The following is a 17,424-nucleotide window of genomic DNA, read 5'->3' on the forward strand; positions in this document are numbered from 1 at the left end:
AACGCATGGTATAATGGAATTATTCTCTTTCTTCCATCTGTAGTAAACCATACTTGAAAGTCTGAAATACTTCCACTTGGTGGTTCATATAGCTTTGTAGGTTTTTCGTAAAAGTCATTTGCCAAGCATAAAAAAGAGTTTTGTGCACCAGAAAATGAAGCATGAACGATAATAGCATCTGGGTCGAAAACATTTTCATACGTTCCATTAGGGTTTTCGACTTCATAAAAGTCCGGGTGTACTGGATATTCTGCAGGCTGATTTAACATCCTCATAAATCTATACCATGCCAAGTTGTTATATTTTGTAGAAATATAAACGTTTTCTCCAAGGTCTTCTATTCTATTGATTTTAACAGTTGCATTTTTCCTGTCATATATAATATCGAGATGGTACTCTCCTTCGTCAATGTTATACTGGTTTGCATATTCGAGATAGATATCGTTTATTTTTTCTTGAAAAGCTTGAAGAGTTGTTTCTAAGTTTACAAGCAAATTCACTTGTAAAAGTTTTCCCTGTTCAAATTTCTCATACGTACGTTTTTCTTTGTTATAGTATCGAACTTCAAAACCGACCGTAAATGGGAAACCATGTATGGCTTCTGAAATGAACTTCATTCTACGAAAGCCAATAGCTTTTGTGACGGATGGGTCTCTTAACCATCTTAGTGGGTAGTCAAAACGATAGCCTTCATGCTTTACGGTATCTGTCTCAAACTTTTGACCGACATTAGTAAAAAGTTCATCTAATGGTTTAGTTGTAGCAACTCTTGAATTTTCTTTTTCTATTGAAAGCATATTTTTATCTAGAATAAAAATGTCAAATGAAACAGCGTCTATGAGAGAAATACAACACAACCGACAACTCATTATACAAGCTCTAAATAAGAACACAACAAACTTTTCAAACTATTCTAAGATATCTGAGTCATTGAAAGAAGGAAACTTAAAACTGACATTAAACCCATTGACAGATGAGTTTCTGTTTCAAGACAAGAAGAACAATACTGTCTGTATAAATCCAACAAAAGGAACCTTAAACGAGAAACCTATAAAAGAACTTCTTTTGAAAGCAGATGTTGACAACAAAGCTGACAAAGAGTATGTCATTGAAAAAGTTCAAGAAGAACATGACAGAGCAGATGCAACATATGCAACAAAAGAACATACTCATCCTGAACTAGCAGACAAAACATATGTTGACAATAAAATGTCAAGTGAAGTGACAAGAGCTGAAAACGAATATTCTAAAAAGACTCATACACATACCATTGCAAATATTACAAACTTACAAGAAACCTTAAACAGTAAAAGTGACATTGGACATACACATACATCTTCTGAAATAACAGACTTAAACGTTAGCCTTGAAAAGAAGGCAGATAAGAACCATACACACGATTTCTTCGCAACTGTTGGTATAGAAAATATTGAAGGAACGGTTGATGGAACTGGTGGGGATGTATTATATTGGAAACCTCCTAACTTTCCACAAGGTTTAACATCGGAGGAAGACATAACGACGATGTTAAACCTTAGATGTAGAAATGTTTATGTCATGGAGGATGAAAAAAAAGTTAAATTCACTGCTCAAGATTTATATGATAAAAAAGCAGACAAAAAAGAGCTTCAAACATTAAAGACAGAAATACTTCAAACATTATATCCTATAGGTTCTATTTATACGTCAATGAACTCTACCAGACCAGAAGTAGTACTTGGTTTTGGAACTTGGACTCAAATAGTCGACAGGTTTTTGTATTGTGCAAACTCTTCAAAGGAAACAGGTGGAAGTAAAACGATTTCAGGTGAAAATTTACCTGCACACAGTCACTACATAGATTTAAGTACATCTCAAGCAGGTTGGCATAAGCATAGATATTGGGATTGGTCAGCAATGACAAAAGGTAAAGGATATGATGTTAAAGACAACGTTCAGTTTGCTATAAATTGTTTCTGGAGTGACACTGAGGGAGGAGGAAACCATACACATCGCGTTTCAGGGTATACGCAAACAACGGGACAAAGTAAAGACTACATGCCACCTTACATGACAGTTTACGCATGGTATAGAATTGCTTAGTCGTCATTTTCAACTTCTTTAGCATATTCGTCAGGAGTTGTCTTATATTTGTTAGGAACTGTCTTTGAAAGTATACCACCTTGAACTTTGACAAGTTTGAAACGAGGTCTGACAATAGTAGTTTTATCTTCTGCTTGCAGAGTGTACATTTTGCCATGTTTGCCTAAAACTTCATAATATTCTCTTGTATACTTTCTTCTATTTTTACGAACACGAATGTGAGTACCTGTCGGGTTCCCATTGTTGTCATAGTCAATAGTATTTTCATATGGGTCGCGTTTAGGTATTTCTATTTTTACTTTGTCACCTTTCTGAAGTTTGAAGCCCGGCATTCTTTCTTGTTTGTCTCTTTTGACTAAATTGTTAAATATATAGTCTTTCTCTAAGTCAGGGTTGTTTTTCATTTCTTCGGGGGAGTGGTTTCCCAAACCTTTTTGTTTACGGCTATTGTAAATATTTAAAACTTGTCTCATCTTTGCCATGGAGAAGTGTCTATATTTGTCGTCATATGACATTTCATTTGCTTCACCACCTTGTGGTTGGTTTAAGTCTCTTAACATTTTTATACAACCGTCAATGACACCAAGAGCAGAATGGTTTTGGTCGACAATGAAATATTGGTTTACATTTTTTGAACGCAGATAGTTTTTAATATCATCTGATTTGAAAGAACTTTCATAGTCAGATGTCAGTTTTGTTGGATGGTATTTGTCAACGAATATTGTCAAAGCAGTTTTCACATCTAAAATATTTTTGGACCATAATGGTATGGCTTCACAGTATCTTGTGTTTTGACCAACAAATATTAACCAGTATGGAGGTCCATCTGTTCTAACTCTCGGAATGTTTTCCAAGATATCCATAAACCAAGCATTTGGTGTTGAACTAAAGATTTTTACCATGAGTGCTTTCTTTGTTGCCTTAGAAACATAGGGGTCCTTGTTCGGATTCGTCATTTTTTAACCCATAAGAAATGGGTTTATTTGGCGCATTAGCAGGAGTTGCATCCAGATTTTTGCCCGCAGTTGGAACAATAGCCAGAGGTGCATTTGGAATTGGAAGGAAGATTTTGAGTACATTAGGTATACTTAAAGAGAAAGCACAACCTATTATACAAACTGTACAGAAAGGTTGGGAGGTAGCACGAGATGCAACAAATCTTATTCCAAATCCTGAAACAAGAGGAAAAGTTCAAGGATGGATGGACAATGTAGGAAGACAAGCAGGAAACTATTATAACAAAGCAAATGACTACTATAACCAAGCAGGGCACTATATGGACCAAGGTGAAAGATTCTTTAACAGAGGATATAACCATGCACAACAGTGGGTAAACAATAACCAACCTCAACCGCCTCAAACGTGGGGAATGTAAATTTTTTTACTGAGATGAAATGAACAATACAGCATTGAGACAAATGGGTTCAAGATGGATTTGTCGACTTCCAGCAGTTACACTACGTGTTTGTCAAGTTCTTCCTATACCTCAGGAAGTTTTAGACCGACTTAAAAAACAACAACAACCAGTTGAAAACAAACCAAACTAAAATTTTTTACTGAGATGAAATGACCGAAGAAGTTGAAACGGTAGATTTGACACCACAAACAAAAAGTTCAGAACCATTGTCAAAACCTGTCAAAGAACTTACAGATGAAGAGAAAAATTCAATAATAGAAAGTGCCAGGTCTGGAAATACAAACCCTAACTACAAAGTCACTTTTCATAAAAATGGAACGGCTAGTATCTCAAAAAAGAAACAGACTATCACAAATAAAATATTGAAGTCTGAAGGAGCTTTCGAGACAACAGATGGAAAAGTTTACTTCACTGACCAACAGTTCATTATAGAACATCTCATTGACTTAGAGTCGAAATATTCTAAACTTTACAACAAACACAAAAAGTTGAAAGGAAAACAAAAACAAATGGCATATGATATTTATGAAGATGTTGACGACACAACTGTTCCTGCAAGTGAAGTAAAGTCAGAGGAACCGAAAAGTGACGAAAAACCGATAGAAGAAGAGAAACCAAAAACTGAAGATAAACCAAAACCAAAGTTTAGTTTCCAAACTAAACCAAGTCAACCTTCATTAGCTGGTATGGGTTGGCGTCAAAGACTTCTGGTAGCAGGTGGCTATGTAAAGTAAAGAAAACAGTATATTTTTATTTTTATTTGAACTGTACGCTGAGTTTGTTGGAGACGACCGTTGGGAAACTTGTTTGTTAGATGAGAAATATGAAATGGCATACCATTTTAAAACATTTATTTTAAAAAAAATATTTTTTTATTTTATTTGAAATGTACGCTGAGTTTGTTGGAGAAGACCGTTGGGAAACTTGTTTGTTAGATGAGAAATATGAAATTCACTGTTGTGAGTCATTTGAAGTCAGAAAAAAAAAGACAAAAAGAGTTTTAAGCGAATGGGAGGGAAATGACGGATATGCTATGATGAGGATGGGTGGAAAAAACTATTTTAAACATGTTGTCATTGCAACTCATTTTATACCAAACCCTAACAATTTACCTTTTGTAGACCATATAAACCGTATAAGAAACGACAATAGACTTGAAAACTTACGCTGGGTCACTTGTTCTGAAAACAATAAGAACAAAGGCAAATTTCGAGATATTGTATTCGAATTTGTCGACGAACTAGAAGATGAAACAATTGAAATTACAGACTATGGCGAGCATACGTTTGAGTTTTACTACTATAGCGAAGAACAGGACTCTTTCTACTTTTATACCGGCGTAAACTATAGGAAATTACAAGTATATTTTACTAAGGAAGGCTATGCTTATGTAAGCACTAGAGATACAGATGGAAAACACGTTAGACTATTTCTTAACAAATTCAAGAAGCTATATGGCATACCATTTTAAAACAACATATATGTAAAAATATTTTTTTAAATTTTATTTGAAATGTACGCTGAGTTTGTTAGTGAACCTCAAGTTGAAGGAAACTTGTTTGTTAGATGAGAAATATGAAATGGCATACCATTTTAAAACAATATATTTTTACATATATTAAATGCTTCAGGTTGAAAAACAAAGAACAAAAGTAGCAGATACAAAACCGTTAGACTATATCTTTACAAATGCTGGTAGGAATATTTCAGATGAAGAAATTTCATCCCAAGCATACAGGTTTGACTATCCAATTCGTTGGCTTCAAAGTCCTTCAGATGCAAAGGCAATAGGATTTAGAAGAGTTTTGTTTTCAAATAGAACTAACGCATTTATGTTCGCAGTATATTTTCATGGGCAGTATAAAGGTTCTGATGGTCTAATAGACAAATTTGACGAAATGAGAATCTTTACAGTTCGTTCAGACGAAAGTCTTGAGAAAAACTCTAAATGACTTTCAAACTCAAATGAACAAATATTATTGGGAATTTCAAGAAAAATACGACTCTTTACTAAATGGAACATACTATCTGAAACTAGAATATGACAAGATGAACTCCACCGTTTCATTTCAAAAGATTGAAATTAACCCTCCAAGAGATACAGAGTTTTTATTTTGGAAAGTAGACAAACGTTCTTGGGCACAATTTCTTCGGTTACTAAACCAGAACGAACCATTACCACCAGATGGTCCATTTAAATTTATACTTCCACCAGCAGATTTGACAGTTTATAGAAACGTGTTTGACCCTCAAAATGTTATGTGTCATGCAAGTTTCAGTTCAAGCAACAATAGTTTTCTATGTATTGGTAAGGACTTTTATGACTTTGCTTCTAAATTCTACGAACCACCTAGTAACAGTTTCTCTGACTTTCAAGTTTGGTTCACAACAAATGGTGTGCAACATATTATTCCATTGTACTATGACTTTTATCTCGAATTGTCTTTCATATATAACTACGGAAAAGTGCTGAAAAAGTATTGAAAAATAATGTTTAGGTGAAGAGGTTAGATCTAACCTCATTTCTAACCTCATTTCTAACCTCTTGAATTTTCATGAAAACAATTTATTTTTGACACTTTCACAAAAAACATAAAAAAGTGAGTTAAAATGAGATGTTTACTGAACTGGTTGGATGTCGCCTTCTGTAGTTATGTAGAATGGTTGACCAGAGAAGTGGAACAGTGCTCTGAGAATTTGTATAATTCGTGGAATTGGACTCTCTCTGTTTGGAAGTTGTATCCAAGGACGTTTGTTTAGGAACTTAACAAGAGCTTCCTTCTTTGCTTGCTTTATGTCGTCTACAGGAGTGTTTTCTGGTATTTGAATTGGAATTCCAGTCGAAGTCTCGAGCTGAAGTGTAGACCTTTCCGTTATCCAACCGTTAACAAGCTTGTCTTTTACATTCTGCCTGAGGAAGTCTTTAACAAGCTCGTTAATTTCAATTAGGTAAATTGCCTCGTCGGTAGGTTCGACCTCGACCATTGCTACTGTCAGAAAAAGTACTGCTACTGTCAGAAAAAGTACTGCTACTGTCAGTAAAAGTACTGCTACTGTCAGTAAAAGTACTGCTACTGTCAGTAAAAGTACTGCTACTGTCAGTAAAAAGGAAAATTTGAGAGGGTTTTCGACGATAAAGTACTGCTACTGTCAGTAAAAGTACTGCTACTGTCAGTAAAAGTACTGCTACTGTCAGTAAAAGTACTGCTACTGTCAGAAAAAGTACTGCTACTGTCAGTAAAAGTACTGCTACTGTCAGAAAAAGTACTGCTACTGTCAGTAAAAGTACTGCTACTGTCAGTAAAAGTACTGCTAGTAGCAGAGATTTTTATCGTTGTGGTCCGATGGTTAAGCCACAAACGAATGTCCGACGTCCCACCAACCGAGTCCATTCCCAAGCCAGAAGAACCTAAAGCACCAGCCCCTGCACCTCAGCAACCACAACAACCTCAGTTCCAGCAAGTACCTCCGAATTACTACCAATTTCCACCTCAAGGTTACTACCCACCACAAGGCTTCCCGAACTACCCTCCTCAGCCTATGCCTTACTCCCCCAACCCTTGGATGTTCCAGCAAGCTCCACCCCAACAATTCCAATCTCAATCCCAATCGAAGAGAGACCAAGAGTTCGAAGAAGGTCTGAACCGCTTACGCAAAGAGTATGCTACAGCCCCAATTGAGAGAAAGTTGTTCCCGGACCAAAAAATATATTTTAGGTGAAGAGGTGAGATCTCACCCGTTTTCTCACCTGTTTTTTCACCCTCTTGAATTTCCTTAAGATAGAAAAAAAGTGAGTTAAAATGAGATGTTTACTGAACTGGTTGGATGTCGCCTTCTGAGGTTATGTAGAACAATACTTGCACTGTTTCAGAACTAGTCTTGTACTTTTTCAGAACAATACTTGTACTGTTTCAGAACAATACTTGTACTGTTTCAACCAAAACTCATGAATTCAATAAAAATATATTTTAGGTGAAGAGGTGAGATCTCACCTCTTTTCTCACCTCTTTTTTCACCCGTTGAATTTTCATGAATTTTGTGCTGAATTCGACAAAAATATATTTTAGGTGAAGAGGTGAGATCTCACCTCTTTTCTCACCTCTTTTTTCACCCGTTGAATTTTCATGAATTTTATACAGAATTCGACAAAAATATATTTTAGGTGAAAAAGAGGTTGAGCCAAAAGTGGCTCAACCTCAAAACAAGCACTTTGTGAAGAATATACCAACCGCCGGAAAACAGCGGGTTGGTTTTTATACAAAATTCAACAGGTGAATTTTCATGAATTTTGTGCTGAATTCGACAAAAATATATTTTAGGTGAAGAGGTGAGATCTCACCTGTTTTCTCACCTCTTTTCTCACCCGTTGAATTTTCATGAATTTTCCCGAAATAAAAATAAAGTTAGTTTTTTTAAAAAAATATTTTTTATTTTTATTGTAAGAACATGTTAGCAACAACAGCACCAAACTCGTTAGTCATGAACCCAACTTCAATGTTAGTAGAAATGAAAAGCTTCATTCCTTCTTCATATACTTTCGAAACAGAAATCCAGAAGATAAAGCAGGAACTTCTCCAAGGAGATTTAGACTGTAGTGCAAAAGATGAAACAAATGAAGAATATCTTTATGAAATGCAGGATATTATTGACCATCTACCTAAACTTCCTGAAATCCAACAACAAAAGCTTACTATTCCAGAATTCGATGAAATAGAAGTCAAAGCAACTGACTCAGTAGAAATAAAGAAGTTCATACGTAAGGTTAACTATGAGTTTCTTGGATTTCATTGCAACCACAAAGTCATGGACAAAGACTGCGATATGTTATATAAGAACATCTCTGACATATATAAATCTGGGGAGTTTAAGACCTACGACAACTTTGTTTCGTTAGCTGCAAAATGTGTATGGCAGATAAGAGATAAAGATAGAAGAGGTAAGGTATGGAACCAACAGATAAAACCCGCAACTTTTGAGTTAAAGAAAACCATTGACGCCTTAGTTGTACTTGCAGGTAAGGTTTCAGAATATAACGCAAAAATGAGCCCACAATGTTCTAAATGTAAAGCAGCAATGAGGAAATATAACTACTCCGTCAAAGAGATAGAACGTATGAGAAACGACTATGCTGACTTAAAGAAAGAAGCAGAGAAACCAGCAGAAGATAAAATGGACATGTTGACATTTCTAAACAAAAACTATCCAACTGCTGACGATTTCCTTCTTTCAGATGTCAAGAAGAAATATAAAGAAACTTTCGGCATTGTTAAAACTTTCGATGTACTAAAAGAAGAAATAGAAGCTACAAAACTGTTTAGGATTTCAAATATACATCGTACAATTCATGTAAGACGCTTGTGAAAAAGAGGTGAGAAAAGAGGTGAGAAAAGAGGTGAGATCTCACCTCTTCACCTAAAATATATTTTTATTGAATTCTGAGTAAAATGACATATGGAACACATACTTTTTCAGTAAGGACATATGGGGTGAGAAAAGAGGTGAGAAAACAGGTGAGATCTCACCTCTTCACCTAAAATATATTTTTGGGTCATTTACACTCATTTACGATGAAGTCTTGACAAAACATTGACGAAGAAGTCTTGACAAAACATTTACGATGAAATTCATGAAAATTCAAGAGGTGAGAAAAGAGGTGAGAAAAGAGGTGAGATCTCACCTCTTCACCTAAAATATATTTTTGTCTGATTTACGCTCATTGACGATGAAGTCTTGACAAAACATTGACGATGAAATTCATGAAAATTCAAGAGGTGAGAAAAGAGGTGAGAAAGAGGTGAGATCTCACCTCTTCACCTAAAATATATTTTTGTCTGATTTACGCTCATTGACGATGAAGTCTTGACAAAACATTGACGATGAAATTCATGAAAATTCAAGAGGTGAGAAAAGAGGTGAGAAAAGAGGTGAGATCTCACCTCTTCACCTAAAATATATTTTTGTCTGATTTACGCTCATTGACGATGAAGTCTTGACAAAACATTGACGATGAAATTCATGAAAATTCAAGAGGTGAGAAAAGAGGTGAGATCTCACCTCTTCACCTAAAATATATTTTTGTCTGATTTACGCTCATTGACGATGAAGTCTTGACAAAACATTGACGATGAAATTCATGAAAATTCAAGAGGTGAGAAAAGAGGTGAGAAAAGAGGTGAGATCTCACCTCTTCACCTAAAATATATTTTTGTCTGATTTACGCTCATTGACGATGAAGTCTTGACAAAACATTGACGATGAAATCTTGACAAAACATTGACGATGAAGTCTTGACAAAACATTGACGATGAAGTCTTGACAAAACATTGACGAAGAAGTCTTGACAAAACATTTACGATGAAATTCATGAAAATTCAAGAGGTGAGAAAAGAGGTGAGAAAAGAGGTGAGATCTCACCTCTTCACCTAAAATATATTTTTGCTGAAAAAATGACCAAAAATCATGATATAACTGTATTTTTTTGACGAAGAGAACTTTTACTCTTCGTAAAAAAACTCTATGAAATCGTGAAAAAATGACCAAATTTCATGATATAACTGTATTTTTCTGACGAAGAGAACTTTTACTCTTCGTAAAAAAACTCTATGAAATCGTGAAAAAATGACCAAATTTCATGATATAACTGTATTTTTTTGACGAAGAGAACTTTTACTCTTCGTAAAAAAACTCTATGAAATCGTGAAAAAATGACCAAAAATCGTGAATTTCCTCATATGTTTGCGACCCTCGAAAAAGTCTGGGTCGAGATTCCGTACGAAAACAGTGAAAAAAACTCTATGAAAATCGTGAAAAATTGCGAGTAGGTAAAAAAACCTGGTCGCCAAAACTCTATGAAATCGTGAAAAAATGACCAAAAATCATGATATAACTGTATTTTTTTGACGAAGAGAACTTTTACTCTTCGTAAAAAAATCCCTGAAATCATATCTTTTATACAAGATAGAAAAAAAAAGTTAGTTTTATTTTTTTTATTTTTTTATTTTGTATGTAAGAACAGAAAATGACAAACATTGAGTTTGAAACAGTTAGAAAGATAGACAATGTCACCAAAATGGTTAGAATAGGTGATTTAAACGTAAGATACTCAAAGAAATACAACAAATATTCTTTGTCAGACATTATATCTCCATCTGGAAAGAGAGCACAGGACTGGGTTAGAAATGCTTCAACTCAGAAAATTTTGACAAGAAATCCTGAGCTTATGATATCAGTAGCATTTCATGGAACAAGAGCATATCTTATAGACAAAAGTCTTATACCAATAGTTTTGTTATGGGTAGACCCAGTTGTTGGATATAATTTCATAACATATGGTTCATTCGATACGGAACGTTGCAGTGAAGGCTTACTTTATATCGTTCAGAAACCGAAGGACTTCAATACAAAGAGATATAAGATAGGAAGAACATTTAATATAACTAAAAGATATGACTCTACAGTCAATAGAGTTAAGGTTGTGTTTGTTAACGATATGAGAGCTGCTGAAACAGAACTACTTGAAAAGTTTGAGAAAATGTATGGTGCTCCCACGAAAGGTAAAGAAACGTTTGAAGTAGATGAGATAGATAGTGCTATAAAATTATTTGACGAAGTTGCTGAAAAATACATGTAAAGCGTTTATTTTTGGTCTTTTGTGAAAGTCAGAAAATAACGCTAATTTTATTTTTTTTTATTTTTTTATTTTGTATGTAAAGACAGATATGTCAACAACAGAGAACACAACAACTGCTATCGTTCATGAAGCTATAGATGAAGAATACGAGTGGGTTCAGTATAACAAACAGTTACGTCTCATTCGTTCGGTCAAAGATGACATGTACCAAATGCAAAGTATTTTGAATGCTCTTCGTTCTACAAAGCAAGCATATCATTGGTTTGAAAACCAACAGACAAAAGAACTTTTAGAAGAATTTCCTCATATGTCTGCGTTCCTCGAAAAATCGAGGGACGAGATTCCGTACGAAAATCGTAAAAATTTGCCAAATGGTTTGAGAGGTTGGTATGTACATAGACTTCTTGTAAATGCTGTTGCAATGTGGGCTTCACCTCGCTATGCTTGTTATATTTTCATGATGTTAGATGAAATTCATAGACAAGAACGTGAAGAGCTAGAGAACAAGCTTGAAGCAAAAGACAAAAACATACAGAAAAGAATACCACGTTCGTACAAAAGGAAAGGAAAAGAACTATAAGTATATGATTTATACTGAAGAGTTGGAAAATGAAGAAGACAGAGATATGGTTATGTTGCATTTAGTCAGAAGAAACAACAAAAGCTTTTACGACCTTGCTAAGATTTACAAATCTGACAGAAATTGGTTCTATCGCGAAAACTTACCGATTTCAATGACACCAAATGAAGATGTGAAACAAATAGTTCAAGATACGTTACCTCAAACACACTATGATATGAAAGGTTGTACAATACTTACATTCAAAGAAGATTTGCCGCTACTGAAAGAAAAGATAACAGAGTATTTTGACAACTTCAAACAAGCAGAGTAAATGAACCATTTATTTTTCAAGCTTGACACCAAAGATGGCTCAGGTAGCTCTATAAGGTAAATTGTCTTGTCAAATCCTTCTGGCATTCCGAGTCCTTCCTTCCAACAGGAAAAAAATTTCCCGACAACTGGAAAAAAATTTCCTTCCAACAGGAAAAAAATTTCCTTCCGACAGGAAAAAAATTTCCTTCCAACAGGAAAAATTTTTCCAGTTGTTCGTCCGTAAACCATTCAAATTTTCGAAAATTGAGAACTTTTTGGTCGAACGACAGAAAAAATTTTTCCTTCCGACAGGAAAATATTTTCCTTCCAACAGGACACAAACGGATGACTGACATTCCTCTTCCTGAATGTCTTCCAAAGCCAGAAGAACCGACAGCCCCAGCACCACAACAGACTAAGACTCAAACACTTACATTTTTCAAGCTTGACTTTTTACAATTTGAACTTTGTTTGCGTAGATATGAATTCTGAAAGAAGTATGAGGGTCTTGTATGACTTTGTACTTCACCCATAGTTCATGTCTGTCAAACTTACCTGCCATGGACTCTTTCATAAGTTCCATGAAATCGTCTTCGGACAATCAGGGAAAAGTATTATGTCAGTAAGTATTCTTTTAACATCCTTACTTAAACTCTTTGCTGTCTGTACACAAATGACAACTGAGATGTTAAAGTGTCTGAGCTTCTTAAGAATTCGACACATATCTTGTTCTCTGTTCTTTAAACAAAGGATGAGAAGCAAAGTCATCTAAAGATAAGAAGACATCTGTGAGGGTAAGTCTTCCAATCGTAAGATTGCAATTTCTTCGAAATGTATTCTATCTTTCTTTCTGTTTGTTTCTGAAGTGTTTCTTCTCTAATATTCTCTGCATTTCCTCATTTGGGTCTTTAAACTTAGAATTTATATACTCATTTATAGCATATACTTCAAAACTCTTCTTTGGTACTTCTTTATCCAATCCAACAACTCAGAGTCTTTTATACATACTAACTTAGACTTCTTTATAATATCTTTGAACGAATTGACGGTTTGGTCAAATTGACCAGAAGTCGAACAAATGACTACTAACTCATAGAATGGGTTCTTCTCATCTAGTTCTTGTTGTTGTGCAGCCATTTTAAGATAAGTGAAAGTCTTACCCGACCCAGGTGGTGCAATTAGACCTGTTATACCATTCTGAAGCAAATAAGAACTTTTCATGTATAGGCTTTATCTGAGCATTTTCCAACTTCCTCTTGTTCTTATTTAAAACATTCTCAAATTTCTTGTCAATGTCAGCAAACTTTTTTTCTAACATATTTTTAGAAAAATTAAAAATTTTTATCTTTAGAAAATGTCTAGCGATTTCGCTATCTATATTCGAGACAAGCTTTTGACAGCAAACATCTGTCGACCATAAAATCTTACATAGTGTAAACAAGAAAGGTGAATTTGTTCTAAAGTTCTGTTTCTGGGAATATGACAAGAACCATAAAACATTAAGCAGAGCAGTCTTAAAATTTGTCAATGACAGACTTGTTGCAGAGATGACACCGATTGGAAAGATGAAGTCCAACAAAAGTTCTTAGAATGCAAAGAAGACACTGCGCTGTTCTTGAAGATGAAATAGAAAAACAGAATAGAAGAGCTATTAAAGGACAAAGAACTTTTACATAAATATGGTTCTGAGAAGTTTGACATAACTCCACCAGAAAAGAAGAAGAAAGAAAAGAAGAGTAGAAGAAGAGAAGAAAGAACCTGAACCAGTTCCAGAGAAGGGGAGATATGACATGTAAAAATAAAATTTTATTTTTAGAAACATTTCTGGTCAATGTCAATGTTCTCTTCCTCTTTAGAGCAAACACTGGCTTAGACTCTAAAATCTTTTTACCCAATTTACCTTGAACTTCTACAACTTTAGACTCATATATTCATAGTCGTCTGCTTTCTTTGGTTCATAAGGTATAACAAGTTTGTATGCTTTGCCTTCTTTAAGGTTTGAGAACCTTCTGTCAAAACTTTCTTTGACTGTTAACAAACCTTCTATGTCTAAGTCTTCAAATTTTCGCACCATTTTTAGTCACAATAGCAAACTTAACTGGTTCGATGTTCCAAACTTTGTCAAATGTAGACTTTTCAAATGGTAGAAGTAAACATTCAAATATGTGAATGGGTCTAGTTCTTCTTTAAGTCCTGACATGTACTTGTTTACTGAGATGAATTTGCCATCTTTTCTATCGGATAAAAAAATATTTTTTTTTTAAAATTTACTCAGAAAAATTTTTCTTTGTATATACACCATTCTGTACGTCTAAAAGACTTTTGACATTTGCCAAGAATGTTCGTTTAGACGCTGTCAATAACCATACTCTTGACAATATTGTTTATACGAATCGTACAATGACCTTTCATCTAAACACTCAAAGTCAGTTTCATCTATGAACAGTTCATATACACTCTTGTTTGCTTCTAACAATGTTTGTCTCTCTTCGGTATGTGGAATTTGTCTTGGATTGAACTTAGAAATATCTAATGTCATGAAATATGAGAACAAGTGGTTGTAAAAGTCAGATGTCAAAGTTTCTGCTAAGTCGTCAAAATATTCTGTATCTTGCATATGAGAATCTGACGTTCTGACAACTACATATCTTCTGTCAGAACTTTCTAACTTCATCGGAACGGCATTGTTTGAAACCATAATGAAATTTGCAACATTTTCACAAACTCTTTGGTCTTTATATTTTCTTTCAACAACTCCAACTTTGTCTGTTATAAGACTCTTCAAAGCATCTGAGTTCAAAACTTTTGTTTGTATCTATACTTTGAAGTTCGTTACATACTATAAGTTTCATATTCTCTATTGAAGAGTTAAATTTACCGCAGATGTTTTCTAAGTTTGTCATATTCGGATTCGAATAACCTTCTAACAGTTTGCACAAAATATCTGTAAAGAAAGTGTTCTTACCTGTTCCTTGTTTTCCAATTATGATGAGAGCAGTTTCATTTTTAGCACTTGGATGTTGTAAGATGTTTGCAAACCAACATAAGATATACTCATAGACTCTTTCGTTTCCATTGCATATAATTTCTTTGACATGTCTAACCAAGCTTCTATAACATTTTCTTTCCATTCTACTTGTTCGTATTTATATCCAGTGAAGATAGAATAGAAGTTTGGAGATGGTGTATAGAACTTTATACCACGAACTGAAAAATCTTCAAGTTTTGACAATAAGATATCCCAAGCATCTAACATCTTCATACCAACTTGTACGACTTTTATTTTCTTAAGTTTCTGTTTACATTCTTGTTCTGAAACTATTGTCGCTTTAGGTTTGTTAAAGACTACATCCCATTCTTTCATGACATAACATTCTGGGGTAGAGTCGACATAAATGACTAAACGTTTCAAATTCTCGACTGCTTTGTTATAGTCTCGAAATGGACACATATTTCTGAAGGCTTGAAGTCATAAAAATCTGAAACATCTATTCTGTACATTTTTTATAAAAATAAAAAAAAATATTTTTTTATTCTTGACTTTGTTGTTCCATTTGTTGCATTTGTTGTTCTTGAGCTATTTGTTGTTGAAGTTGTTCTTGTAATACAATACTTTCACCAGTTGCATCTTCCAATTCGAAACTTTCTGCCGTCATTGACAAATACATAGGACATAAAAGTTTTACAGGAACAAAGTTTGCGTCAAACTAAGGTTAAGTTTATGTTTGCTAAAGTGTTTGAGTTTACTAAAGCTGAAAACTCTGCATTCGAATGAACAATAGGCAAACCAGCCAGAGAAAGTGTTGTTATACGCATGAGTATCTCTTTGGTCATATAGTTTCTGTCGACATTCGAATAGCACTTTGAACCTAAGTTTGAAACAATATATAAAATAGGTGTACTTAAAGTCAATGGAATAGACAAACCTTGTATGACACCTTTTCCTGTTATAGGAAACTGTTGGTAGTAAAAAACCAGATATAAGTTTTGTATTATAGCTCATATCGTTTATAGTAAACTCAGTCGGACATCCAAACATAATGAAACCTGCTCTAGTTGCAGCACATGTTACATCCGTCCTTAAAGTATTAAATAAGTCAACAAAACCTGTTGGTGGTATATCTGAGTAAGTATCTTCAAAGGAGTATTTTTTACCATTCACAACAATAAAATCTTCTGGTGTCAAAAGAGCAAAACAGGCTTTAGTCGTCATTGTGTTTAAGGTTAGTTTACAATATCGTCCTTGAGGACTTTGTAAGTTTGTTGTTATAGAATTATATGACTCAGGGTTTTTAGTCGTAATAGTATAAACCACTATGTCTTCTGCCATTTTTATATATTTAAAAGTTTTTCTGAAAGTGGAGAAGAACTTCATCTAAACTTTCACATGGCGTTTCTTGAAGTTCTCTGTCTAAGAAGTTCAAATATTTTGTAAAGACATAGAACTTTCCTTTGTCTACACGAACAAACAAAACAGGGTCTTTCATATCGTTCAAAAGTGTGTAAAGTCCTTTACATGAAATAAAGTCTATATTATTTTTCTTCAAACATCTTTCAAGAAGTTTTGACATTTTTACTTAGCAAATAAACTTTAATGAAATGTTGTGGTCGTCAAATATTTTTATAACATCTGGAAACTATATTTTAAGTTCAACGTTTCACCTCCTTTCATAACGTATATCTTGTCAATGACATTATATGAAACACCACAGCAAGCAATGTCGGGCTTCTATTTCTTTGATGTTTATATCGTCTGCCTCTGTCAAAAAGTTTCAATAGTTCTTTCAAAACTTCATGAGGTGCGATGACATATGAGTTCACTTTTACAGGGTTGTGTTCGACCAAGTTTAACATTATACCTAAAGCTTGACAAATCTTCTCCTGAGTTTTAAGTTTGTCTTTAAGTTGCATGTAGTCGTTTCGAATATCTGCAACAGAACTTAAGTCTCTGCTAACTTCAGGATATGTTGGTTGTTCTTTTACAGGAACTATTGTTATACCATCTTCGTCTTCGTATGGTTTCCCCACTTCAACATCTCTTTCTTTGACATTGACAATAACACTTTGACTGTTTGTTTGAGTTGGTGAATTTAACTTCACATCTGCCACCGCCATTAAACCTTTTGAAACACTTACGCTTCTATTTTTCGGAAATGACATTTTACTTTAGAATAAAAAGATGGACGTATTTGAGTATCTCTTCGAATTGAAGCAAAACAAAGTTTACACACACAAACAATACAAGTTCATTGACAGAATAGTTCTTTACACAAACAATGGAAAATGTTATAGAATAGCAGTCTTTGCTGAACCAAAATATTTTCATAAAGCAAAGGAAAGTTGGTATAACTGAAATGGTGAAAGTTCTTCTTGAAGCAGACAAAAATATAACTTCAAAACTGACCGATATTACTAAAGGAA

At 34.2% G+C, this 17,424-nt stretch overlaps 7 protein-coding genes and 5 pseudogenes across 12 annotated transcripts, besides 1 other annotated feature; 9 read left to right on the forward strand and 3 right to left on the reverse strand.

Moving 5' to 3' along the window:
* Nucleotides 1-20: 20 nt before the first annotated feature.
* Nucleotides 21-869, reverse strand: TVAGG3_0223630 (uncharacterized protein; the record flags this gene model as incomplete). The annotated part of the gene is made up of 1 exon (XM_051227043.1): nt 21-869. A coding segment is annotated over one exon (849 nt), but the record flags the coding sequence as incomplete, so codon positions are not given.
* A 139-nt stretch (nt 870-1,008) lies between these two features.
* Nucleotides 1,009-17,424: part of a mobile genetic element that runs on past the window's edge.
* Nucleotides 3,477-3,629, forward strand: TVAGG3_0223650 (uncharacterized protein; the record flags this gene model as incomplete). The annotated part of the gene is made up of 1 exon (XM_051227044.1): nt 3,477-3,629. One exon carries the CDS (start codon nt 3,477-3,479, stop codon nt 3,627-3,629), a length of 153 nt encoding a protein of 50 aa, XP_051112030.1.
* TVAGG3_0223660 (phage tail repeat-like family) lies at nt 3,649-4,233 on the forward strand (the record flags this gene model as incomplete). The annotated part of the gene is made up of 1 exon (XM_051227045.1): nt 3,649-4,233. The coding sequence occupies one exon, from the start codon at nt 3,649-3,651 to the stop codon at nt 4,231-4,233; it is 585 nt and encodes a 194-aa protein (XP_051112031.1).
* TVAGG3_0223670 (His-Me finger endonucleases family) lies at nt 4,386-4,970 on the forward strand (the record flags this gene model as incomplete). Its single annotated transcript, XM_051227046.1, has 1 exon — nt 4,386-4,970. One exon carries the CDS (start codon nt 4,386-4,388, stop codon nt 4,968-4,970), a length of 585 nt encoding a protein of 194 aa, XP_051112032.1.
* On the forward strand, nt 5,332-5,983 carry TVAGG3_0223680 (annotated as a pseudogene). Its single transcript has one exon. A coding segment is annotated over exon 1 (652 nt).
* Nucleotides 6,863-7,219, forward strand: TVAGG3_0223690 (uncharacterized protein; the record flags this gene model as incomplete). Its single annotated transcript, XM_051227047.1, has 1 exon — nt 6,863-7,219. One exon carries the CDS (start codon nt 6,863-6,865, stop codon nt 7,217-7,219), a length of 357 nt encoding a protein of 118 aa, XP_051112033.1.
* On the forward strand, nt 7,946-8,860 carry TVAGG3_0223700 (organellar and viral DNA polymerase type B; the record flags this gene model as incomplete). Its single annotated transcript, XM_051227048.1, has 1 exon — nt 7,946-8,860. One exon carries the CDS (start codon nt 7,946-7,948, stop codon nt 8,858-8,860), a length of 915 nt encoding a protein of 304 aa, XP_051112034.1.
* TVAGG3_0223710 lies at nt 10,828-11,129 on the forward strand (annotated as a pseudogene). The gene has a single exon. A coding segment is annotated over exon 1 (302 nt).
* On the forward strand, nt 11,218-12,022 carry TVAGG3_0223720 (annotated as a pseudogene). The gene has a single exon. A coding segment is annotated over exon 1 (805 nt).
* Nucleotides 12,349-12,495, forward strand: TVAGG3_0223730 (uncharacterized protein; the record flags this gene model as incomplete). Its single annotated transcript, XM_051227049.1, has 1 exon — nt 12,349-12,495. The coding sequence occupies one exon, from the start codon at nt 12,349-12,351 to the stop codon at nt 12,493-12,495; it is 147 nt and encodes a 48-aa protein (XP_051112035.1).
* Nucleotides 12,574-13,140, reverse strand: TVAGG3_0223740 (annotated as a pseudogene). Its single transcript has one exon. A coding segment is annotated over exon 1 (567 nt).
* TVAGG3_0223750 lies at nt 14,756-15,367 on the reverse strand (annotated as a pseudogene). The gene has a single exon. A coding segment is annotated over exon 1 (612 nt).

This window comes from Trichomonas vaginalis, chromosome IV (genome assembly GCF_026262505.1).
Source record: "Trichomonas vaginalis G3 chromosome IV, whole genome shotgun sequence".
Taxonomy (NCBI): domain Eukaryota; phylum Parabasalia; order Trichomonadida; family Trichomonadidae; genus Trichomonas; species Trichomonas vaginalis.